The sequence below is a fragment of the Centroberyx gerrardi genome, chromosome 17, assembly GCF_048128805.1.
Source record: "Centroberyx gerrardi isolate f3 chromosome 17, fCenGer3.hap1.cur.20231027, whole genome shotgun sequence".
Taxonomy (NCBI): domain Eukaryota; kingdom Metazoa; phylum Chordata; class Actinopteri; order Beryciformes; family Berycidae; genus Centroberyx; species Centroberyx gerrardi.
The window spans coordinates 24,869,056-24,896,478 of NC_136013.1; the positions used below are offsets into that span (position 1 = coordinate 24,869,056).

General features: G+C 42.2%; 1 protein-coding gene across 1 annotated transcript in view; it reads left to right on the forward strand.

Moving 5' to 3' along the window:
• Positions 1 to 2,037: 2,037 nt before the first annotated feature.
• The window catches only part of clmna (calmin a), a 37,690-nt gene continuing 12,304 nt past the window's right edge, over positions 2,038 to 27,423 (forward strand). The window contains exons 1-6 of the mRNA XM_071917392.2: positions 2,038 to 2,467; positions 21,638 to 21,699; positions 24,103 to 24,198; positions 25,083 to 25,166; positions 25,258 to 25,350; positions 26,715 to 26,911. Coding sequence (XP_071773493.2) covers positions 2,383 to 2,467; positions 21,638 to 21,699; positions 24,103 to 24,198; positions 25,083 to 25,166; positions 25,258 to 25,350; positions 26,715 to 26,911 — 617 coding nt within the window. The 5' untranslated portion in view covers positions 2,038 to 2,382. The remainder of the gene's footprint in view (positions 2,468 to 21,637; positions 21,700 to 24,102; positions 24,199 to 25,082; positions 25,167 to 25,257; positions 25,351 to 26,714; positions 26,912 to 27,423) is intronic.

The following is a 27,423-nucleotide window of genomic DNA, read 5'->3' on the forward strand; positions in this document are numbered from 1 at the left end:
ACTATAAACAGGCTCGTTCCTCAAGGGGGCAAAGACACAATTTGACTGAAAGCTGTTTGTTTCCGACGTGTTTCTATTTTTCAGATTCAGGCCTAAATTTAATCAAAGGAGCCCAAATCAGGGCACTTGTTTGGCATATTCTACCCACTGCAACTTTGCCAATGTGGCTATGCGGGCACCGTCTCCTGTCAGAAGAGATTATAACCGGACTGCTACTATTTCAGTTCGTGAGCTCATGTTTTTACATGTTGGATAAAGTGGATTTGTCACCAACCGTACACTCGTTTGTTAGTCACACATAACTACTGGCCCACTTTGATAAAACTTGGGTGAATGATGCATGATTACTGTATGTAAGCATATTGCATTCATCTTGAAAAAACAATGCCAGTTTTTCTCCTAATAACTAGGGATGCACTGATACCGATACTGGTATCAGTATCGGTGCCGATACCAGGCTAAAATGGAATATCGGTATCGGAGATTTTACCCAAGACTAAATCTGATACCGAAAGCCTAACGTGTAGAGTAACATGTAAGAAATAAAAGCAAACTTGATTTTATGCATTTGTGGCACATAGAAGCCTGTATTTCTCAAACAGTGGGAAAAACAAGGATTTTATCTCAATAATTTTGTCCATTGGACAGGAAGTAAGCCTGCACTGTTCAGTAAAAGTAATGGATTGGATCGGTACTCAGTATCGGCCGATACTTAAACTTTCATACTCGTATTCGGTATCGGCATTGAAAAAGTGGCATCGGTGCATCCCTACTAATAACAATATATTTTCTCATTATTATGACACATTGTCGCCAATATTTAACATTTGGACCACTATTTTGAGGTCAAAATCCCTTTGGATACCAGGCTACGAACAGTTTCAGTTTCATTCATGATACTGATGTACTGTATAACTGATGTACTGTATAACCACCTTGTGGTTATACAGTACATCAGTTGTATCATGAATCATATACCAACTTCAACCTTGTGCTCCTTTTCTCATTACGATCTCATTAGAACAAGAAAAGACCTTGTTATAACGAGAAAATATCACCTCACTACGAGAAAAGATCTTAAATAACCTAGATTGGCTTTCGTAATTAACTAAATTGAGGTGTGAACTCGAGCCAACCTTTTATCATGATGTGCTGAATGGCCACTTTTGAACACCAGGGCCAAGTTCGAATTCTAAGTAGTATTTTAATAATTCACATTCTTTATAACATAGGGTCAGAGATACTATTTATACATCCAATTTCCTATAGAATATACTAATTTATAGGAGATGATCAACGCACTGGACATTCTGCAGAAATAATGATTTTGTGGTTGAAGCAGTCTTGATACAAAAACATATATTGCTGAAAGGAACCGGAAGCTTCACTCAGACTCATGACCAAAGACTTGAAACGTGAATTGGACTCTCTTACAACTCTAAGACCAGTACTTGACTTGCATAAAATGGCTTATAAGCATCGCTGGGTGACCGATTCGATATTCGTCCCATCCCTAACCATTACCTGATATCCTTCATCAGATGGGGTCTGTGGTCTCATGCATCTCTGTTTGGGGGTCCTGCACATTAAAAAGTTTGAGAACCCCTCATCTAGAATATATTGACACATACTGCTTCACCTTCCAGCAGATCCACAATGGATGGAGGGATGTAGTGCAGGGTAAACCCACCTAAACTCAGTCTGCACACCTTTTAGTTTGCAGAAATAGAGTTTAACCCTGTTTTAGACGGACGTAAGTGGTATCAAACTGGTGTAAGTAATAGGAAGATGGGGTCTTTTAGTGGGGGAAAGCATAAAAGAGTGATGCAAATATAACAGATTTTTTTTTGGTCATACTGGGCTTTTTCCCTCCTTTGCCACCACATCCCTGCTGGTTACTAGTGTGTGTGTGTGCGTGTGTGTGTGTGTGCGTGCGGTGGGCGGGCACTGACTGGAGCAGCTCCATCCCACCTCGGAAATACCAACCAGGTGCTGCGGCTCCTTCCTCCCCCGTTCCCCCACTCATCTCCGCCGGGCTTTCCTGCAGCCTCGAGCCCGCTGCCGCTGCCAGCGCCGCTTTGCTTTGCAGGGTGTGGGGGAGAAAGAAAGAAGAAAACCCCGGGGGAAAGCGTTAACGATGCCCGGGCTGTGAAACCTACCCGTCTTAAGGCTTGTTTTCCCCATCATCCGTCCCGTTCTCCACCTCCACCGCCACCTCAGCCCCTTCTTTTTTGCCCGGGCGGGCTCGCATGGCTCCCGGTCGGCCGGCCGGACAATAGGCATCCCGCTGCAGCAGCAACAGCAGCAGCAGCAGCTTCGGGAGGTTTTCTCTCGCTCTCTTCGTGACCGAGGATCCCCTGCAACTTTTCCCCGCGGGTCCAGATGGCTGGACACGAGTGGGAGGACTGGTTTGAACGGGAGGAATTCATCGGACAGATCAGCGACATCCGAGTGCAGAACCTGCAAGGTAGGAGCATCCCGACGCGCTGATATAAGTGATATTACTGCTGTTTATTACAGTGGGTTAGAGCGGCGTGGCCTGGCGTACAGCCGTGTGTGTGTGTGTGTGTGTGTGTGTGTGTGTGTGTGTGTGTGTGTGTGTGTGTAGTGTGTATAGTGCGTATAGAATGTCTTTAGTGACCGAAAAGTGGTTTCGGTTGGCAAAGCAACTATAAACAATCCAACTTTGGGATTGTGGGATTGTGCTTGGTCGTTTTCCAGCATACAGCAGCCAAGAGGTTCCCAAACTTTTCCTATCAACGTCCTCAAACAGGTCCGCATTACATCACCCCCCCCCCCCCAACTTTTCATTTTTGTACATTAGATAAATATTTTTGTTGTTAGATTTGACTTTACATAGCTGTCTTGTTGTGAGGTACATAGTGCATCGGCTGAAATCAGTATCACCAATCATAAGCATTTTTTCCCGATATCGATCCATATATCACGATATGTTAGATAATCAAATTAATGTTCATCCCATTGACCCCAATGGTAATGATTGAGAGTGTCAAACAAAACAGAACATTTTCAAATAATATTCCGCCCTCATTTTGTCAGTTTTAAAATAAAATATGCTTATCATCAGTTTAGACAGCAGAATTATCATCACAATATCGCAAAATCGTCATATCATCACCCTTTGATTCCACTGAAAGACGATAAATGATAATATTGAATTATCGCCCAGCCCTAGCATCAAGTGCATGTATATTGCATGTAGTGCATAATGCCTTTGGTAGCCAAAAAAGTGGTTTGGTTTTTTTTGTAGATTACATTTATTATCTATTCCACTGTTGCTTTGCTTCTTGGTTGTTTCCCAGTATATAGGCCTATAGTAGCCCAGCAGTTCCCAAACTTTTCCACATCAAAGACCCCGACAGGTCTTCATTGCACCATAGCCCAAAATTTGCACTGTAGAAGGATGTTTGTTGTTAGATATGACCTCATGCAGAATTATGTAACTGCCTGTTGCAGCAGACGTAACAGTGAAACCTGTGAAAAGAACAGTCATCCTTACTCATTCTCTCCCTGCGTCAAAGGTAAAGTCAACTACTGCTACTGTGATGCTCTTCCACTGTTAGATATCATCAGTCTGTGATGTTCAATGCATTCCAGGAGTTATTCTGTGATGAATCTCACTTTCCCTCAACCTGCCTCTACTTCTGCTTCACTTAGTTCTTTCCTACATTTCCCAGAATGCCTTGCGACAACCCCCGCATATGAGGCATGAACTTGTTGCATTCAATCAAAGGTGGGCATTTGGGCATTGGGGGTGCGTCTTACTCAAAACACCCCCACTTTGGGAAGCATCATTATAGCCTATACTTCTATACCTAAAGGTGAAAATATGACCTCAGAATGTACCAATAAAATGTAGTGTAGTTACACATTCCCAACTCATTACTCTGCTTTTTGAACTGGACTGAACCTGTAAACCATGTGGGAATATCCAGAATCGCAGGTCACCTGTATATAAGTGTCACCCATTGGTCCAACTGGGCTCCACAAGGCATAAAAGAGCAGACTAACAACAACTGGTCTGCAAACTGGAAGTAATTGATTTAATGAGTGTGGTAAGAATGCCAGCTTTGTTTGGGTCTAACTCAGTTCATCCCCACGATATAGACAAGCCTATAAACAAGTGGGCCTCTGCCTGCCTTGTTCTTTCACTCCATTCAAAGCACTGTTTAATATTCGGATTTGGCCCAGAATGCTGGAAGAACAGTAGGCAGTGATGTAGTGTTAAATAAAAAGGAGGGCAAAGTATAACCTCCAGTCAGTTATTGTCGTAAGGCAAACAACCACCAATAGAGACAAAAATCAATTATTCAAGAAAACATTAATATTTATGCCTTATTTCCTTAACCTCTTGGAGTTGCGGTTATACGATAACAAACAACATATCGTCATATTTTTATGAATAATTTTTTGCTTGTACAGCGTAGACACAAACAGAAAAACACCCTCGTTGTTGACAAGCACTTTGTTGACATTATTCTGGGTGTGTTTTCAATACATTTCTGTGAATTTCTAAATCCGTTTTTTGTCTTTTGGGCTTCTGAGCAGCTATATAGCCTTTTGTACCGACTTCATGATAAGACACTTTTAACCCAAGGGTTAAAAGACCCTATCCTCACATAACTGTCATCAGTTTGATGCTACTTACTGCATTACGATGTAATAAATAAAAGTTCAATGACAACAAAGTCTGACTGTGCAGAATTATGTTTATTTCTGAGACACAAATCTTTCTAGCGATGGCATTGGCTCGCTAGAATGTAAATGACAATTTAAAAATGTCATTACAAAGTGACAATAATATAATTTGGATGGAGATCTTGTGAAATTGTGATGGTCAAGCCGTCTCATTTGTGATTACTACAGCAGAATAAAATAAAGTTAATATCGCGATTCAGTTTTCTGCCCCACGATACGTATTGTCACATTTCTGTATTGCGATGTATTGAAATTCATTATATCGTCCCATCCCTAATTAGTATTACATCAAATATTTAACCTCATGAAAAGTACATGTTTGGGTGTAGTGCTTGAGTGTGCACTAATGAGTAGGCTGTGGATTCTCCTAAGCGCTCTGCATTCTTTCTTGGCACTAAACTGAGCTTTCCCTATGAAGTTAGTCGCTTTCCGGCCTCTTGAAAAAACGCCAAACTTCAGCGCTCTGGTCCTTATTCACTGCGCCACCGTCTGATGAGCGGCTGGAGAGGCTGTGATTCGCAGCATGAAAGCAGGAAGAGCAGCTTTAAAACAATGGCCTGAAGGGTCTTACATAACACATGAGAGAGAGGGAGAGAGAGAGAGGGAGAGAGAGAGAGAGATAGAGAGAGAGAGAGCAATGCCCTCTGCATTACAGTGCTGCTGGAGTCCCAGAGTCTTACATTCCCACATCACACATCCCACACATCTTTCTCGCTCTCTCTCTCTCTCTCTCTCTCTCTCTCTCTCTCTCTCTCTCTCTCTCTCTCTCACACACACACACACACACACAGAGGCCCCCACCTCATTGGGATGCAGGCTTCCCTCTGAGAGTGCAGTTAACGGCGCTGGTCTGAGCTCAAGCATCTCACCGGGACAATATTCAGCATTTACATACAAATGAATGTTTGCCTCAAACCGATCGCGAACATACTGCAACATCACCTCAGTTGCGTTTTGCATAGCCCCCCCCCCCCCCCCCCCCAACCCCTCTGAAGTGCCTTGTCATATTCCCAAGCACATTACTTTATACCCCTATGTTACTTTATACCCCGTCGGCCCCCTCCACCCCCACACGCAGAGGACAGAGTTTAACCAGGAGGACTGCAGTCAAATCGATGCTGGGGGGAGAACACAGGCTCAGCTCGCATGAAGCACATGAAGCATCAGAGACTTGGTCAATATCAGACATATTAGCTGAGCTTCCATCCATTTTTTTTGCGAAGTGTGATGCGGCAAATTTGAAAAGCTGAATGGAAGTGGCGAAATTTGATAGCATTTCCTCAATATCATGTAAATTTTGCTTCATAGTTGGATGGAAACGCAGCTATTGTCAGGACAAAATTCCCTCCTTAGCCAAAGGTCACTGGCACAATTCATTCCCATTTTCCCTTGGCATGTGTGTGTGTGTGTGTGTGTATCTGTCGGTGCGTACGTGTCCAGTCCTGCGCGGCAGAGAGAAGCGCAGCATACTTCAGGATCTATTCCGAGAGGCAAAAAAACATCTGTGAGGTATTCCCCATAAAGCACGGTGCTGAGCAGCAAACTGTGGCGTGTCAAGGAGAGCTGAAACAAGCCGTGGAAAAGGGTTCTACTACTGTGCTTTTGTCTGAGCGAGACTGCCTGCAAACAGCAGTGACAGCACACACGGGGAAAGAGAGAAACTGCCCCCGTCGCTCACACTTGTTTGAATGTGCCGTTCTTGAACGTGTGCCCAGTTCCCCCCCTACATCCCAAAGCCTTCACAAACTCTGTGGTATGAGTTTTCTGGAGGTTAGAGTATGTTAGAGGAGGGGGTTGGAAACAACAAAGGTCCCTTCTCTTTACTCCGTCCCCTTCTTCTTTTTGAATTTCCCCCTTTCATATTGTCAGTCACTCCCGGGGCAAGGCGTCTAACCTATTTCAGATGTCCGCTTGATTTGCAGCAAATACGCTTTCTCTTTGGCACAGAACCCTCGGGCTGATGTTCACTCAGTAACAGCAGAATTTTTGGCGAGGCACGCAAGACTAGTAATTTAGACTAGTAACCGAGCAATACACACTCCAAGACTGTTGCAGAGAAAGGCTATCACAGATATTCTATAAAAAGCTTGTTGCAACTGATAATGTAATAACTGCTGGATGTGTCAATAACTTGTCAATACATAAAAACTACCCTCTAAATGGGTTGAAAACATAATGAAACCCGGTAATTAGGGCTGGGCGATGTGGTTGAAATCAATGTCACAATAATCACAAGGATTTTTTATATCGATATACTGTATATCACGATATGGCTCACATATGCAAAATCACATAAAATAATCAAATTAATGTTCATAAACAAAACAAAATGTGCTTGTTATCAAATTAGACAGCACAATTGTGTGTCACAATATCCCCAAATCACCATATCATCACAATATGAATCCACTGAAAGACGATAAATGATTATAGCACCAAGCCCTACTGGTAATTCAATAAATTCCCAGATAATGAAATAACATCACATTATTACATTAACCAGAGATTATTACTTCATAAGGGGTGTAACCTATCTTTAACAGATGATGAAATAATAATACTGAAAAATGATGTAATAATGACAACTTGAGTTGAAGTTGAAATATATTTTGAAGTAATAATCGCCAATTCATGTACCGTATTTCCTCTAATAGTGGCCCGGGCCTTTATTTACCTCAACTGCAGAGGGTACCAGGCCTTTATTGGAAGCAGGCTTATATTAGAGACAGGCCTTTATTTCTAATTCCCTCTGATAAGTATTTGCTCATATTTTAGTACGAAGCCTCCTTGTTTTCTGATCTGCTTCTGTTGGGGTACGTTAGGTAGCCGTTTTTTTGTTATTGCAATGCATTATGATAATTACGGTAATCGACGACGGCATGCTCCAGAGACTTCCGCCGGCCGAGCCATCTTGTGGCACTTGTACGTTACTACAAACTACAGTTACAAACAGGCACCAGGAGTTTACCGGTATCCACCGTTGTTTGCATGTAAGCTGAAGCTAACTGAAGCTAACTGAACCTGGGCGCCGATGTGTTCCCGGTGATCCGGCCGAGATTTCGGCGGGGGTCCGGGGCTCGGATTGGGAGGATCAATGCGGGCCGTGGGCGCGGTGGAGAGGCAGCGGCGGAGAGAGGAGACGGACACGGTGCAGCCATATACTAGGTTTTGACCTAGTCTTGTTTCCTTTGTTTTTTCCCCCGGCCTGTATTTGAGACCGGCCTTTATTTGTTCGTGTCGACGACGGCCCCGGCCATTATCGGAGACCCGGCTTTTAATTGACTACAGGCCACTATTAGAGGAAATACGGTAATAATGTGATGTAATTCATTACATTAACAGATTTTATTACAATTTCAACCCATTTAAAGGGGAAATTCTTATTACATTTTGACCTGTTATTACATTATCTAGCAGTTATTACAGTATCCGTTCTTACAAAGCTGTAAAGAGAGGCTATCTCTTCCAATAAAATCAGAGGATTTCATGCAACAGAGTACTTCAGTAATCTGCCTGCACCGGGTTTTTACATCCCAACTTCAGACTTTACATGCAATATTAATTTGCTTAGACAAAGCAGCTGCCTCTCTCTCCCTCACTCTCTTTCTCTCTCACGAGAAGCAGAATTAAAGTCACGTGAACTCACCACTTACAGTACATTTCTTGCAGATATATGACATGTGCAAGAGATGGAGGGCTTCTTCTTTCATCCTCTGCTCCACCTCCCTCATTAGCAGAGGATTGCCTTCCCACAGGTTGAGAGTATGGCTCTGTGGAGCTTTAGTATTGTTTAAAATCTATTTCTGTCCATCGGCCCTGTTCTCTAAGGTGCATGCATGACTCCTCTCAGTCCATGTGGGTGGGTGGTTGTGTGGGAATTTGCCTCATTTATATGATGGCCTATTTGATTACCACCATTATGTACTCGGGATTAGCCCTGATACAGGACCTTTTGGTCATATTGGTTGTTGTCTCTCCCAAGGGTCCTGTGCTGCTCCATTAAGAATTCTCCCAACAAAAGTCGGAGACGTCTATAACGAAAAAACTGTTGAAATTCACTTAGCCAAACAGTATGTAATCCTTCACTTGTCTACTTTAACTGTGCTGGCACGTGCTACATTTTTATGCACAAATTATCTTTAAAATGTAGTTAAAGACAAGTATACCCAAAATCTCTATTGTAACGAAATCAAAGATGGCCGACAGACGCCCCGACGTCTTTGCCGGTACTAGTTGTTTTAATTATGCTTCATATTCACTGGTGCTTCTTTTACAGTTAAATTGTTTATGCTAGCTGTGTTTGCTAGCTAATGTTAGTGTAAGGTGATTAGCTGGTTAACTGCTACTGTTAAAGCTAGTTGTTGGCTACAAGTTTTAGAACACAATTAGACCTTGTTGGTGTCAAGATAAATGAAGTAGACTGCTAACTTTAGCTAATGTTACGGATTCCCTTCAGTCCAGTTGCTCTAGTCTTTGATTTGGACCTTCTCCAGCTCTGCCTATGTTGACGATATCAAAGGATAATTTTGGTGTATGTTCTAATATAGTTGCTTTGCTGTCTTCTGCATGCTGTTTCCACCATGTAAATAAGGCGAAGGCTGGTAAGAGCTAGCAGTTGTTTGGCATAGCTGTTACGTAAGATAAATGTAATCTAATGTTGTTGCCAGATCTGCACCTTATCTTGGATGCTTTCAGTGGCTGCCTACCTGCAGAATACAGAATTGGCCCATAGACCTGTGTATCCCTGTTGTACATATGTTATGATATATATAAAAGAATGCTCTCTTATGGATTCCTAGAAGATTCTGGTCATGTATGCATTATGTGCACATTAAAACCAGTTAATTGTTGCAATGTTTGAGTTGAAGTTGAAAATACCCTGTAACTGATCTGCCAGTTTAAGATGTGGGCAGTGACACTATAGCATTCAAGAATATGTGTGCCAAGATCATGTTTCAGACTACCTTGGAACTGCTGAAATGACTTCATAGAGTAAGAATAACTGCAGCAGAATCTGTATAGCATAATTCCTTAAAAGGTTTCATCTGCAAATGCCTGGCTGTGGGGTGACACTATTCAACTCACATCACCTCCTCCACAGAAACCAGGTGCTTGCAAGGACATTCCTCTTTCATCATCTGGAACTGTTCTGGATCCAATTCAGCCCACACTGAAGCACACCTACACTCGGTACTCTTCATGTAACTGTGCTTATAAGTACAATGTCAAGAGTTCTGCATCTTTGTCTACACTTTTCATTTGAAGATGAAGTGTATCCACTCCATCAAAGCTGCACTTGGCAATTTTGCGCATTGACGGCTCCAAATGGCAGCAAGAGGTAACTGTTTGAGAACTGTTTGAACTTCAACATGACGTCAGTAAACTGCACACAACAATGTGATGCCTTATACCGAAGGATGCCAAAGATGTAAGGTTGGTGAGTCCAGCTTTCTCTGGATGGAGCGCTCACTCACTGCTATTTAGGAGACAGTTTGTGCTTCACTCTTAAGTTTCAATTCGTCAATTCCTGTGGATGGAGAAGTGTACATACTCGACATCAGATTTTTATGCAGGCAAATATGGCAAATCTACAGTGTCTCAATTAGTAGGGTTGGGACGTTCTTCTCTCTTGCAGCCCCACATGGTGATTTAGGCTGGTGCATTTTTACGTAACTACTGTAGCTCTTGCCTATAGTGCATCTTTAACCCACTCCCACTGGCTTTACTGTTCCAAGTAATTGCTTGGTAAGTGCTCAGAAAGAGCTAAAACACGTCTTGAAAAGTTCTCCTTTTATGAAGCCATGCCCATTTCCCTCCTCTAAAAATACCACAGCTCTTTTTAAAAGGTCAGTGGTTATATTGTCAGATAAACCTCTACTGAGAGGTGATGTAAGCCTGGGTGAGCTCACTCTTTGTCTTGAGGTCTATAACTGGTCTGAAAGGCCTGCTTTTTATTAGATACAGGTGCTTCTACTGCTTGGCGAGAAATGGCGCGGCACAAACGGCCCGCTGAAGGGGGAGTCGCCTTCTTAAGGGATAACGGCAATGACAACACAGAGCCGTGCCTCACCGCAGACTGTTATTAAAAGCAATGTTGTTTCCAAGAGATGATACTTTCACTTTGACCTGCAACCCCCAGGGCATTCGCTGAGCAGGTATGACTGCTACAAGAAAAACACCCACCCACAAGGGATTGCTTTCGGTTTCCCAACGCTTCGGCCTGATGTGTTATTGCTTTCTCTCCTGCTTTGACCCCTTTTCTCCCTTTAGTCATATATTTCAATCTATTATGGAAGTTCAAGGAAAGAGCAGCAGTTTAAAATGAGCCAAGAAAATGCTTAACATTACCATAGCACTTAATGAATGATAAATGCAGTCTCATTCCTTGAAGTAAGTAAGTAAGCAAGATTTATTGCTTTGCTCTCACAGGAGCTGCGATTGCTTTTTATCCTCCGGCATTGTGGAAGCTTATCAGTTTAATCATACCCGCGAGCTTCCTTCGAGAAGCTGCTTGTTTCTCTGATCTGTTGGAATGTGGGAGATGTTTGATGCGGACCGACATCAGCCGACGCGCCTAGTGTTTGGCTCTTCAAATGATTCAAACAGGGCTTCCTCAAAGACGCTCTCTCTGATTTGATCTGAGGGATCAATCAGCCATTGTCCCCTTGTGTTTTGTTCTCCCGTTTTTCAGTGTGCTGTCTCTCCAGTCAGGGAGAAGGAGCTCAATGATTAGAGTCAAAAGACCGTTAAACATTTTCTTTACCCTCACACAAACACAGACATGGTTGAATTCTCCTAGGTTTTGTCATGCTTGTGAGTGTGTGATCACTCCTACAGTTTATTTTCTTTGGTCTGAACATAATGGAAAGGTTTACTTTGTTGCATTTCTGTATTTGTTTTGTTAGGGTTCACACTGCCTAATTACAAGGGAACCAGGGCTTGTAAACAAAAGTCATATGACTCACAAGTAGCTTGTTTATTGGACAGAGATTTTGGCAATGGGGAGAGTCAAAACAAATTCAGTCCCAGTTCCTGTAACTTCAGCTAGGCATGATGGACTTGTCTGTGCTCTTTGCTGTAAATCCCCTTCTCCTCTTCTCAGTTAAGAACATATGAAGGAATAGCTGAATATGAGCAGCAGTCCAGACTGCGGTTTGCGCTCGCTTCATTTTGTTCAACCTAGGCTTTCCAAGCATGAGGAACTGCTCACTATCAGATGTCAACATCTATCTCCTTATACCCATAAACACTTGCGTTTTGGGGTCGTTTCCTGTAGTTGGTTCATTTGACTCGCATTTTCCGCATTTCTTCATGTTTGAAGAAATGTGTTTGTTCTAAAGCAACATTAAAGCATTATATGTTTTGATGGAGCTACACACCACCCACGCTAATGGAATGCAATAAAGCATTCAATTATTTCCTCATAGAAAAATCATTCTGAGAGATTCCTCTGCTGTAGCAGAAGCTTTCATTTTGTAGTGGTAGCTGCAGCTGGTTGGTGCAAAATGTTATTCAACTGTCATTTTGAAAAGGTCATCCACTTGCTGACCTTTAAACCTTTTTCAAAGTATTTAATCATGATGTTCTTGTGTTAATACAAAGAACCAAGTTGTTAGCAGATCTTAGGAATTCAGTGTCTTGCTCAATGACACTTCAACAGGTGTAACATTTGCTATGGCTGTTAATAGACTTGTTGGCTTTTAGTGAATTTAGCTAAACTCGCTCCTAAATTGACAACCCAGCGTTTCAACACTTGAAATGCATCTTTTTCAAACGGTGGCTTGTAGATTGTAGATTGAGAGTTTGTGGTTCAAGCTAGGCCAAGGGCAAGCGCTGAACACAAAGCACTTGCCATTGGCCACTGACCACTGAATACACACACATGCTGACTACTTTGTATGGATAAGAACTTTTTTCTCTTGTGCAACCATAAAAGGACGATACAAGGAAAAGAGGCCCTTTGAAAGAATTTGGCCCTGGATCAGTCCATGCCAGATGACCCACTTTGTCTGTAGTAGTTTCTACCATGCCCTCGGAGAAATCTTTCCCTGAGATAGGCCAGCAGTCATGATGGATGTGGTCAACAGTGATGTCCCAAGGGGATGCTGCTGCTTACTCCACAGGAGGATATCTATTGGTCCAGCTCTATCCCCTTCCAGAGGTCTTGCCTCCCATAGGACCCTCTTGACCCATTTGATTGAGCCTAGATTACTGGTCATATCTGGGTCTAGATTCCAGCTTGTCACTATGTCTAGCCAGCCTTACCAGATCTGTATGTAGGAGAGTAAATGTCAATGTAGGATCCTGTCTTCCTACTAAAGCAAAAACAATCAGTGGCATACTCTCTGCCATTTGTGTTAGTATCTGCTGCTTGTCTAAGTTTGTGGTTTGAGTGAGAAAATAAAGCAGGCTGTTTGGATTCCAAAAGCGTTACTTGAAGTTTTGAAGACTTCCCCAGTCTTTTTTGAAACTCAAATAACTCTTTATCTCTCTCCTCGTGTTCCATTACTTATTAACATTTCCTACAGATAAGTCTGAGAGTGTAACCTCAGCTGCAGAGATTGCGATTGGTCCACATCTTATCTATCAGTTTACTTTCCATTCAATCAGGGACGTGCCACACACAGTTAAGCTCGACATTAGCCACTAAAATTCTTTCTTTATAGCTATATAAGTGTTTAGAACCAGGTTTAACAGCTCAGCATGAAGTTAGTCATGGGCCAACATCAATCATTGTCCACTAAGAAATGACTAGACTTGAGAACAACTGTTTCCCAAACCGTTGCACAAACCGTTATTTGAAAAATTAGGTTCTGAGTGGGCTAATTTTAGTTTGTTTGTTCATACATAATGAAAATAGTGTACAACTAATTGATATGCAGGTACTTATACTAGCTAGGGTGGCATTCCTGTAGTTGTGTGCATGTACATGTGTACTGGTGAGTGAGAAAGAGAAGCAACAGTTTTCTGATGGAAGGATGAGGAAACTGATTTCACGACTCCTCTGTAAATTATTGATTAGCTGTCCACTGCCTGCAAATGAAATCAACAATCATTCGCCTTTGTTGTTAGCCAGTCGCGTTCCCCCAGCGGAGCTCTGCCATCCTAGAAACTACAGTTCCTTTGGTGTCTGGTTATATAAGCATACTTTGTCAGACATTGCACCCCTCTAACTATATTTTAAAGGTGCGAGACTTTTTTATTGACAAAAGGGATTGTTTCTATGGCAACTGGCTGCTGCAAATGCGCATTTGCATTCCATTATACCCCTACAGGGACCTGAAATATACACCTCCTTAAAGTGATCCCAAACAGGTAGGAGGCGTTGGTTACAGTTGTACAAAAGCCAAGAGGAAAAAGAGCTTTCCCCTGAACTCTTTGGAATTATGTAATACCTCTGGATGATGCATCACAGGAGTCTTAAGGGATGCCCCTATCATGTCTGCTGTATGAATATTTCAATGAAAAGCTCTCCTTTATTATTCATATTTTAACAGTTTCCTTATGCTGCGAGCAGACGCAAACTTACATTTGCACTCCCAGACTGAATATTATGTACAACGGGACCGAGAATCTTCGAAACGCAAAACAACCAAAATCATTAAAAGCATTTCTCAGGAAACATCCATCACAGAGTGTGTTTCATCTCCTGAGCCTATGTTCAAAGACTTTCTGCTCAGACTTTGGGATTTGCGTAGGTGGTTCCAGGACATCTGCAGGCGTTCCTGCTTTAGTCTTTCACCAGAGAGGAAGAACCCCGTCTGCTCTTCTTCATCGCTGTAATTGGCATCCAGTAAGACAGAAGTTAGCGCTGGGTCACCCTCAGCTAAACGTTGGGGTACACAGCAGGGTGCCGGCTACTTCCCATATAATTTTATTCCGACAGTGTAATGCTTGTTAATATTACTTTTTTATCTTTGAATTCAGTCTGACACACAGTGGCAATATTATGGGAGGATGCCTTAAACTGACTGTTCATCAAAAGTATGAAATTTAAGAGTTAATTTCTCAAATTGGATTACACTGAAGTTAATCATACAAAAAAATTGTGCAGCTTTGAGACACATTTGTACACACGGTAAGTCTGTATCTTTGATTTTCTTTGATATTAAGAAGGTGGGCACACCCCAAAAACAGCTGTATTGGATAGACATACTGCATTTGCATCTTCTAATTCTATTATCAGGGCAGATGCATAGTTTGCTGTTGCCTCTGATATCCATTAATCCTCCCTCTGAAAGAAAGCAAGACAGTTATCTTGTATACGCTGGGTGGGACTCACAAAGCAAAGAGACACTGACGCCAAAAGCCCCACAAAAAGATCAGTCATTATGTCTAGTTTTTACAGATGCGTGTTCACTTACAGCCCCCAAAGAGCTAATTGCCACTTAATTATGTTTGCTCGCTCCCTCTGTGCCCTGCCCTCCCCCTGTTTGACGCCCGGAAGTGTAATAAAAGAGTTGTCATGTTAAACAGATCATTCATGTACCAGTCAAAAGGCTTTCGCAGCCATATGGATTTGTCATACTGAACTGAGCCTCCTCTGTTTGCATGGCAAGCAAATGAGACCAGCCAGAGTAGTCTAAGTCAGAGAGTTCTTATATCAGACAATCTAAGAGACAAGAAAAAAAAAGAAGCAAAGGGGGCAAAGAATACTATCATGTGATTGACTTATATGACTGTAATCAGGTGATTCCCTATCTCATTTTTCATCTTTTTCATCAGCCTATCTGATGAAGTAGGGTATTTTGATTTTGTTTCATGTTCCACTGAAACCCATTCAAGAGATGGGACAAATCCACTCTCTGGTCTAGGTTCTTGCAGCCTGTTATTAGCCTGTCATGCCATTCATGTCAATACATCCACACTTGTCTTTGAACAACAGGGGGTTTGTGTTGAACATGTTGCAGGGTTAGCAGCCACCTCAGCACGCTGACCTCATCTTCAGCAGCAGAAATAATGTTGCCAGTCTGGATGCACCCGAAACTCAGGAAGTGACATTTGAGAAGCTTAGAGCAAATATGGATTATGAGAGGGAAAAAAACAATAATGAACAACATTGTATTCTCATATGCTGCTATCTGTCAGTCCTTTGCAAGTAAAGGGAGAAGTTCTGCCTTCATGTTAAAGCAACTGGTCAAGTGGTATGCCTCTTGATCAACTTGCACAGACAAAAAACCATTGGTCCAAAAAAATTGAACTGACAGATAAAGAGAGTTGACTGTTCAGTTTGGACTTCCAGAGTCATTCACCTGTATTAGAAGTAATTCTAATACAGAACTAATTGGTCAGTCAAAGAGGGAAGGGGAATATTCTGTTAACTGGTTTATTCATGGCAACAGGGAGACTTAATCACAGGGTATCAAAGGTTCATATAAACAGCTTAACCTGAATAAGACCTAATAATATGAACAATCATGTTCATGTAAACATAACTATGAGAGAGACACAGAGAGAGAGAGACTCAGCCTACGTAACCTTCAGACAAAAGCAAGTTCATTTTCATAAACAAAACTGGAGGTTGTATGTTCTGCAGTCAGTGCAGCTTTGGCATTTGTTTTCTATTAGTAACCTGTCAGAGGTGCGTGACAGGACACCTCTTCTACTCAAATGTCCTTCTTTACTTCCTTCAACCTGGGGGATTAGCAAGAATATTTTTAGTCTACACCCAAGGCCTAAGCCATACCATATCCATTGTACATAGTACAAGTAAATGCAACAGTACTACCATTTCTAATACTCTTATTTGCCCTCAGCCACACATGTTTATAATGTAACACATAATTTACATCTGGAATAGCACCATAAACCCCGCTGGGTAAAGGAATGAAGTGCTAACCGAAGGTAGGAGGGTTTAAATCTTTGCTATCTTAGCAAAGATTTCTCTGGAGGACAGTTTGTTCGGGACGGCTGTTCTTTGCTTCCATCCTGACACAGTGAAGCTTGACCAGGGCCAGAAGGGCCAGCATCTCCATGTTCTGATGTGTTTAAGAGACTGTAGTATTTTCATTAGGTCCTCCATGAAATGTGAGAGTAACCTTTACATTGCAGCTGCATTGTAAGATTGATTTTTCTATTTCACATTTCTGTACAATTCAAATTGCTTGTGGAAGCGTTTGGCTAGCTTGTAGAATTCATGTCAAATTCCCTGGTTTCCAGGATGTAAGTCGTGTCATATATTTTACATTTGTTTGATGTAGGTTTTGCATATTGTTTGTTGGACTTCATTGTAAATGGGCTTAAACCCCTGTTGAGGAATGAGGATGTAACGTTAGCATAGCAGGCCTTGCTAAGTGAATGTTAGTAGTAATGTTAGTTGTTAAGGACTAGTACTAGGACTTCTACTAGTGAGCTATTAATGGTGATTTATTTTTCATTGTAATATTTTCAGGTCACTTTTCAAAACTTGATGGCTTGTTAGCCAAGACTCTCACAGCTAGCAAGCATGGAACTAGCGCTAAGATAGCGTTCACGTGTTTTCGCTCTCTCACCCCTTTTCTACATTTCCTACACCAGATCTCTCTCCGCATCTCTCAGTCTTCCTCCCTTTTCTTTCACAACTGAGTGGTCAAAGCAATCGCCTGGCTGGTCCCCAGGCTATGACCAGATCCAGCTTTACAGCCCAGACTCTCAGGGATTTCATGGGCCACTGATCCCCCCCTTTCAAAAGTCCATGGTCGAACAGATGTACATACACACACAAAAAATACATTCAACAGTTGCTTTTTAAAAGGTTTGTATTGCTTGTAAATGCTTGAGTAAAATACAAAAAAAAGTGGCCCGAGCATTGAACCTTGAGGGCCTCCATTCTTGATTTAAGAATGTTCCGAGTCGGGGCGTCCTGGTGGCTCAGTGGTCTGAGGTGCATACCATGTAACCACGACGTCCTGGGTTTGAATCTGACCTGTGGCCTTCGTCACATGTCATTCCCTCTCTCTTCCAGTCTTTCCTGTCTCTCTCCACTTTAATCTGTCTAATAAAGGCATTAATGCCAAAAAATCCAAGAAAATTGAAAAATGTCCTGAGTAATCATCATTTAGCTGGACAGACTGAAACATACTAGATGTAAACTAACCAGGAAAGAACCAGGCGAGACTGGTGGTAAGTTGAATTTGAATATAGCATGCATATATGCACACACACACAAACACACACACACACAGTCTTACTTAAGTCACTTTTGGGGTATTTACATAGACTTACATTAATTTCCTGGAGACTTACCCTAACCCTAACCATAACCACTACTTGCCTAAACCTAACCCTTACCCTAACCCTAACCTTAACCACTGACCCAATAATCAGCTTTTTACCAATTGGGGACACAGCTTTTGTCCCCAATTGCACAAGCCGTCCCCAATCAACTGGTCTTAAGTCTGGTGTGTGTCCCTTAAAGTGACTTAAGTCATACCCACACACGCACACACACACACAAACCAATCATGCAGTGCAGCAAACTTCCAAAGCAGCAGACATGAGGAGATTAAACATAGAGAAGTATAATTGGGAGTCTTCCCTTCATGTTGTTGTGCCTGAGAATAAATGATCACAAATAAATGCTAACATTGCCTCTTACAGGCCTCATTTTGTAGGTCTAGCTCAAGAAATGATGATCACAGATCCACTACAATACAGTCTTAAGTGTTAGCCTCATTTCTGTGTTTTTGCAAAGCTGTCACTTTCCACATTAGGTGAACAACGCCCAGTTTGTGAGTAATTAGTTCATTACTCATCGTGAGAAAACACACCCAGTCAGCCTTGTAAAATAAAACTAGCCATAACTTTAAAAGAAGCCTATTATACTCATTAAAAGTAATTCCGTCAATTGGCGACTGTTGATGTCATTTTTCCAGGTATATTATCCAAAGCGGAGCTCTGGTTTCTGTTACGGAATCACCTCAGCCAGATCGGGACGTCCAGCGTTGGGTATGTGGCGTCTGAAGCAAGCAAGTGGCTGCAGAGTGTTTGACGCTTTTATGAAAGATTAGGTCACAGCATCCGGACTCGCTCGGATACCTCAGTGCGTATCCTTATGAATGTGCCACATTGTGAGTGCTGGTGATTTACTGTTTGCGAGTGGCCAAGAGCCTAGTCCTTTTACTTCTCTTACTGCCGGTTGCCTGTTCCGTTCTCACAGAGGGCGCGCTGTTCCAGCCAGTGATACCTCACTTTTTGGCATATGAAGATGGCTGGAGAAAAAGTGCAACTATCACGTATTGTATGTTTGTTTTTAAAGAAAGAGTCTTAAAGGAAAAATCCACCCTCTTGCACTGTTAGATATCATCAATCTGTGATGTTCCAGTTCAGTTACTTTGTGATGAAGTGTTGTAATTTACTTGGTGAACCCACTTTCCCTCCAACCTGATTTGTCTACTTCTATTTCAGTTAGTGATTTGCTACATTTCCCAGAATGCCTTTTGAGAACCCCCAGAGAAGGGGGCTGAACTTGTTGCTTTCAATCAAAGGTGGCCATATGGGCATATAAATAGCTTGAAAGGGTGATCACTCAGCTGTGGGTTATATCCCTTACTCAAACTGCAACACGTCTTGTAGCTGCATTGCATTCTGGTCTATTGAGGCTACTGTCGGTGGAGAAATTGGTCTCTCTCCTCTTCTACAATGGATTTCTCCCTGTATGATTGTTGAACGTCTCTTGGTGAAAAATGGCGGCTCTTGAAAGAAGCCCTCGCTCTTTGATTCTGTGGGACTGACACAAAACCTGAAGTTTACCATAATGATGTTTTTGATAGCTGAAAAGTTCTCTGCTATCAAACTCCATTGTAGCTGTGGTGGAAATATCTCAACGTGATGTTCATTTTTCCATGGGAAAAATAAAAATACACCACCAAACAACAAAATGGACCCAGAAATGCAAGATACATCACCCATAGCTGTTTTTAACAGTATTAAAATGTTTTAGGTTAGATTTTTCCTCTAATTTGCAGTGATGGTTGCTTCATAAAAGTTCTTGACTCTGCTATTCATTTTCAATCTCATCATTTTCATCTCCCCTCAGGCTCTGTGTCTCACTCCTTCCCCCGTCATCTCCTCTTCTTGTCATCTCCCTTTCTCTCTTTTCTCGCCTCTCTTTCATCGGCACTCCCTCTGTCCTCTGCCACCTCCCTTGTCGGTGCTCTGACAAAGATTCATGCATTAAAGCCTCAGCTACACCTCTTGAATACCAACCCCGACACCGGCGTTCGCTTGAGAACAGTTGGGGGTAGATTCTCTCCGTTGAGGTGTTTCCCTCGACTGGACAGACTGCCATTCGATTTACGAGGGCGCATACGCAAGGGAATGGCTCGGCCCTCCAACATGTGTCAGGTCCAGATGCCGCTGCTCTTCCATTGAGAGGCAAATATGGACTCCAAACACCTATCGCTGGATCTAGACAGGGTCTCCTCCAACCTTGACCCCTGCATGAGAAAGTGGGAGGTTTTCTGCCATCACCTAGACCACCACTTCCTATGTGGTTTCTATGGTTTTCACTGGAATGGAGAGCTGTCGTTCCCCAGTAGAGCCAGGCGTTTCTCATATTAATGCCGCAGTTTAGCAAGTCATGATTCCATAGGAGCAAACAATGAATATTATCACACTTCTTACCAGACGCCAAAGCTCACAGTTCCCATGCCGTATACAAAGCGGTGTTAACCCCCGTGCCTCTGGTGAGCCACACCGGACATAAAGATGAATAGCAGCTGACGTTGCTACCATGGTTACCTCTCCAGAGCCCCTCCCCACTCTTCCTAGTTGCCATCCTCCCCATACGTCTGCTTTCTTTAGTCTGCTGCAACCAAGGCAATCTGGACGGAGGAGGCTGAGGCTCCTTCAGGGCTGTAAATAAAGGATAGAATATTTGAATAGAAGCAAGTCAACAGTAAACATGTCGACCCCCTCCAATGACGCAGTGCCCCTCCCAGTCAATAAAAAAAACATGTTGCCTTGTTTTGACCTGCAGTTACCCCCCACCCCCCCCCACCCCCCACCCCCCCACCCCCCCACACACACACACACACACACACACTACAAAATCAATGTAATTATAAATATACTGGAGTGTGGTGGTGAGATGCATCATTAACCCCAAGTTTTGTCCAAATCCAATCAGTTGCTGTTGCTTCTAAGATATTGTGCATGACACATGGCTTAATGAACGAATGACGGAGCCCTTTGCTGCATAATTTTGCATATTAATGAGGAAAAACTGATTTTCTTGAAACTACTATAACTCCTTAATACTTTAAGATACAGAGTTCATGTCAATACCGCCCCTGTGTTATGTGAAGACAAGTATTGTTGACATTGAAATATTTGCTATAAATGACCTCGTTAGCATAACTGATTATGTTTAATATATCAAGTGCGTCTTGTTAAAAACGCAAAAATGCAGTGGTGAGATGCATCATTTCCTTAAGTGTCAAAATCAATCAGTGGTGTCAGATATTGACATGACGGATGTGATTGGAGGGATGAACAAATTAATAAATGGACAGAGTCTGATCCATAGCAACCCCCCTTCCCACATGGAACAATCAATACATGGTTAAATCACCTTCATAGGGAGGATCTAGATTACAAGTTCCAGTGTGTTTTCTTCATGGGGGACAGAAATTGGTTCCTACTGTGAAGATGTGATCTCAGATAATGTGTGTTTATGTGAAATGGATAGACAACAGAGAGAGAGAGAGAGATTGTAGGTAGGTGTGTGTGTGTGTGTGTGTGTGAGTGCCCACTGTATCCCATGCCGTTGCTATGCTTTGTTGATTTGTCCTAGCCTTTGGCAGGAGGTGATTCATGCTCTGCTCCTGCTTCAGTCTCTCCTGATGACTCACATGTTGTGTCTCCTGTGCCTCTGCGTTCCCATCCAGGCTTCAGAGCCCCGATGACCGACTTCTTTCTCTCTGTTTCTCTCTTGCAGTTGAACGAGAGCTTGTTCAGAAGAGGACCTTCACCCGATGGATGAATCTACATTTAGAAAAGGTTCGTTCGCAGCTCCGAGAATCGCACATAAACACACACGATTTCAAAAAGGAGAAAACCGTAATCATGGTTTCCACATTACTCCGTTATTATGGGGCTGCTCACCGGGAGTTGAATACGTGGAAAAAGACAATTTATTTTATTCCCTCCACTAAAAAAACAAACGACTACTTCTCGACCACAGTCCAAATCATTACGCCTGTGTGTGTTTTACAGTTCCTACAGCAGTCCAACGCCCTGTAGCGTCAGCCATGTACTGTACAGTTGCAGTCTCTCCATCTTGGTCTCTGAATTATAGATGCGGTTGTGTGGAATTGCCTGTGTGCGGCATTAAAGTTTGATTAGGCTGTAAAACGCTAATCTGAGAGAACAGTGGAGACGCTATCTGTCTAGCTCCCCCGGGGTGGTCACTTTCCCCTCAGTACAGCCCGGCTAGCATGATGGCTGGGGCTGGGAGGATAAGTAGCCTCCTTTTCGCCTCTTCTTTCACTTTCTCTCCAAGTGCAGGAGAAGTGCTTCATTATGACGACTGACACTCATGCCTGTCAACAACAGGGATGCACCGATCAATCGGCGACCGATCATAGTCTGCTGATCACATTATGAGTCTACATTTGTTAAAGTGATGTTGAGCTTTGGTAGTATCTTGGGTTGCGTAGCTTCCTGGCCATGATAAAACCCCAAAATCCCCAGAACCCCAGATTCTCTGTTATCTGTTGCTCCGCTAGAGGAGATTAGAGAATTGTGTTTCTCTCTCCATTCAGAGCCATTTTATGGAGGAACAGTCTGAAAATCACACTTCTAGCATGTAAACACAAACAAAGCAGTCCAATCTCCAATCTCCTTTATTGGAGCAACAGATAACAGAGAATCTCAGATTTTGGGGTTTTATCATGGAGGAAGATACACAACCCAAGATACTACCAAAGTTCAACATTACTTTAATTATGCTTATGTGCCATTTAACAATAATTGAATATATGCTTTTTTATTTTTTTAATAGAGAACAGGCCTATCTGTTCTTTAAGTGGCCTTGATGTTTTTTATTTCAGGGAAAGACTTTAGCCTCATTTCTGAACAGTTTGATTATTATATTCATTCATTATTTGCAATTGTTAATATTGACAGCTCATATATTCATTTCTGACGTGTTCTGAATTTGAATGATTAGAAGTGGTTTATGTATTGGACAGAAGGCAGAGCCTATGCTGCTGCAATGAAAACCCTTTTCATCAAACACACACTAACATGGAATAACTTCACATGGATAGGCAGCTGTTAAACACAGTGTGTGCTCGATTGAAATATGACCGTTTTGCTTGCTGGGCACTTTTACATGATGTGCTGTTGTTAGTACAAAGTCCGGCCAAAATGCATTATTTCAGTCAGCAATTGGACCGGTGATCAGCTGATTACACTGGTAACTAAATTGATAATTAAAAAACAGACTGGTGCATCACTAAAAGAAATTGCTCAAGTGATATCTTTTCTTTCCTTTCCTCACCTTTGTGGATTCTTTTTCGTTTCCATGCCTCTGCATTCATCTCCACTCATATCAAATGCACAATGAAATGAAAGTAATGGATTCTTGCTTGTTTCACTGCTCTTGTCTGTCAAACACACACGCTTGTGCAGTCCAACCCATGCCTGCCTTAGTTTCACCTTTGCATTCACACACACATGCAAATCCACAGACAGGCTTGTTCCTCCACCACAGCCTTACATCATAGTGTTTGCATTGGCAGTGCTGCGTGTGTTGTCTCTGTTCAGTTTCACCCCCCTGGCCTCCATTATCTTCTCCCAGTCACCCAACCAGGGCGACGCAGGGCGAGCTGGGAGTCCAAGAGTGTGATGAAACCTTTTGTTTTGACTCGCACAATGAGCCTCTCTTCTCTTACTCACTGTTTGGCGCACCATCAAATCCCTGACCCACTAATTGACAATCACACATTTGTCTTCTGTTATATCGGAAAGTTCCAGTCACTTTACCCCCCCTCCTGCCACCGCTCGCCGTGTACAGACAAGTTCATGAATGCTTGAGTTAGTAATGGCTTGTCATAATAACATCAGTAAATGCTTGATCAGTCAGTGCATGCTGTAGGTGATTGAGTTTATTTCTCTATTTCTATTTTAAAAGGCTTAACCTGTATAGTATATTTCTGTCTTTCTTTCCACTTAAATTACACAAAAAGCTGATGTTCAAAACTTCTTTGAAAGTTCTGCAGTTCCACCACATTCGCAATTTTGTAAACAAAATAGTGAGAGAAGATATGGCTGTAATTCTTCTCTCTGTCATGGAATCCATGAAATCAACCGCAGTGCCGTGAAACATGTGATTCTCCTAAGTGACCTGGGTAATCTCCCTCCTCTCCTCTCTCTCTCCCATCATCCCTCTATTCTCAGTGCGACCCGCCCATGGAGGTCCAAGACCTTTTCCGGGACATCCAGGATGGACGGATCCTCATGGCCCTGCTGGAGGAGCTCTCTGGCTGCAAGCTGGTCAGACTCCCTTCTCACAAGTGTTACACATAACCAAGTGCTTTTAGTGGCAGATATTTTCATTGACAGAATAGTAACTTTACAGTGTCATAGTGGTAGTAGCGGTAACACTTGCAGTAGTACTAGTAGTAGAAATAGCATTAGTAGTAGTATTAGTAGAAGCAGTAGTAGTAGTAGCAGTAGTAGTAGTAGCAGTAGAGGCAGTAGTAGTAGCAGTAGTAATAGTAATAGTAGTAGTAGTAGTAGTAGTAACAGTAGTAGTAGTAATAGTAGTAGTAGCAGTAATAGTAGCAGTAGTAATAGTAGCAGTAATAGTAGTAGTAGTAGTAGTAGTAGTAGTAGTAATAGTAGTAGTAGCAGTAATAGTAGCAGTAGTAGTAGTAGTAGTAGTAGCAGTAGTAATAGTAGTAGTAGCAGTAATAGTAGCAGTAGTAGTAGTAGCAGTAGTAGTAGTAGCAGTAGTAGTAGTAATAGTAGTAGTAGCAGTAATAGTAGCAGTAGTAGTAGCAGTAGTAGTAGTAATAGTAATAGTAGCAGTAATAGTAGCAGTAGTAGTAGTAGCAGTAGTAGTAGTAATAGTAGCAGTAATAGTAGCAGTAGTAGCAGTAGTAGTAGCAGTAGTAGTAGTAATAGTAGTAGTAGCAGTAATAGTAGCAGTAGTAGTAGTAGCAGTAGTAGTAGTAATAGTAGCAGTAATAGTAGCAGTAGTAGCAGTAGTAGTAGTAGTAGTCGCAGTAGTAGTAGTAGTAGTAGCAGCAGTAGTAGTAATAGTAGTAGTAGCAGTAATAGTAGTAGTAGTAGCAGTAGTAGTAGGGGCGGCAGTAGTAGAACTAGCATTGATATCATTTAATAATGTTTTTTTCTCATTCTGAATGGTCTTCTAGCTTCATGGGTTCAAGAAGTCTTCCCATCGAATCTTCAGACTCAACAACATTGCCAAGGTCCTGACTTTCCTGGAGGAGAGAAATGTGAGTATCACAGCTGGTTAGCATGAAGAAACGTCTTCCTGCCACTTGTTGATTGGCTGAATTGTTGCACACCTGTATGTTTATTACTCAGGTAAAGCTGGTCAGTATCGATGCTTCAGACGTTGCCGATGGAAACTCCTCCATTATCCTGGGACTCATTTGGAACATCATCCTCTTCTTCCAGGTAATATCTCCCTCTCTGTTTTCATCCTCTCTGTCACTCTCCTTATCTCTCTTCTTATTTCATTTTTCCTCTTTCTCTTTCATTTCATTTCTGTCTCACCCCTAACTTTCAGTTTCCAACTGACTCTGCCTCTCTTCTTCATCCCAATATGAGATCAGGCGTAAGAATGAACTGCCTAATTTACGGCCTATGCACTTTCCATTCACAAAGCCCTGTGAAAGTGCAGCTTCCCGGCTATTCCAGTAGAGCAGATCCGCTTATGTAATCCACACTCCAGCTGAATGCCTTGGACAGTCACCGTGAGGAAACAATTACCTCGGTCACACAGACTGTCCCCTCATTCCGGAGGTGTTCCACTGTATTATACTCTGCTATATTCGTCTGGGCCAATTCCAGAGATACAGTAGGAAACTATACATAGCACTGGATGTGGAGAAGATGAAACTACTTCACCAAGCAGTTTTTGGCTTGCAGATGACTTTACTTTTTAAGATTATATCTGTAGACAATCAGTATCGGCTTATTTGGGCTTTGGAAAGCACAATCGGAATCCGTTTGGTTATATTTTTATAGCCGACTGTTGGAACAGATTGTGTATAGGCGACCTGGAAGTGCTGCTTGTGTGTGTGTCTATGTGGGGAAGTTCTGCTTGTTTTGCTGAGCCAATTAGTTCCAAGAAGGAGCCGTGTAGAAACTGTCAGAGAAAAACAACAAAACTAATTAATTACTTGGTTGAATCATTTTTGTTAACCCCAACTCTCGTGATAATATTTGATTTGTTAGTTAGTCAGTTAGTTAATTAATTAGAATATAAACACAGAGGTTTTGGGAGATTGGCATGTTGGTCAACTTTGCTTAAGTGTTAGCATGGAGCCTACCATCACTCAATATGCTAAAGTGTTAGCATGGAGCCTACTCTCAACATAGTGTATGCTAAAGTGTTATGAGCCTCCTATCACTCAACATAGTGTATGCTGAAAAGTGTTATCATGGAGCCTACTATCACTTAACATAGTGTATGGGTAAGTGTTAGCATGGAGCTTACTGTCACTAAATATAGTGTATGCTAAAGTGTTAGCATGAAAACTACTGTCACTCAACATTGTGTTTGCTAAAGTGTTATCATGGAACCTATTGTCACTCAACATAGTGTATGCTAAAGTGTTAGCATGGAGCCTACTGCCACTCAACATAGTGTATGCTAAAGTGTTAGCGTCGAGCACCAGAGCCAACAATCTATTGGGGACACATGGATGGATTTTGGCGTTGATGTTCTCATCACTTAACGGCTTGACCAACAGGACAATCTACTAAAAACTCAACTGTATTCCTCTCTCTCTCTCTCTCTCTCTCTCTCCTCCCAGATTAAAGAGCTGACTGGAAACATCAGGAGCCAGTTCCCATCCTCCTCCAGCCTGTCGTCCATCCTCACCAGCTCGGACTCTGACACCTCCTACTCCAGCACGCCCTCGGAGGAGAGACGGCCGTCCACGGTGGCCATGCGTGACCACGGCAAGGCCATCAAGAAACTGCTGCAGTGGGTGCAGAAGCGAACACGCAAGTGAGTGTGGTTGATTGAGGATTACCAATTTCAAGATTACATTTTATGTCTTAAATTCACTCTTAGAGGTCTTAAAAATATTGCCATTTCTTCGGTGTGCTGTGTTTCTGGTGACAAATCAGCTCAGACATGCAGATCCATATTCTGATAATTGTTTTCAATGTGATGTTTATTGGTTGTATATTTAATTGTAACTGGCACTAAAAATGTCTAATAAAGTATTAAAATTATATTGATGAAAGTTGCAGACACCCTATTCAGTTGGCTGTAGCGCAGTATATTTCTACCTTTCCCATTGTAAAAAAAATAAATTTAGACTGTGCTGCTTTGTGTTCAAACTCTGTTCTGTCAAGCATGGATCAATTCAAATCAATTTATTGTTTCTTTTTTGAAATTCCAAAATTGGAAATTGCTACTATGCCAAGATATGATATAGAATCACTTCCTGGTATCTAGGTAGCTGAATGTCACTATTCTCAATTAACAATGAATCTACCGCAACATTTGCCGTC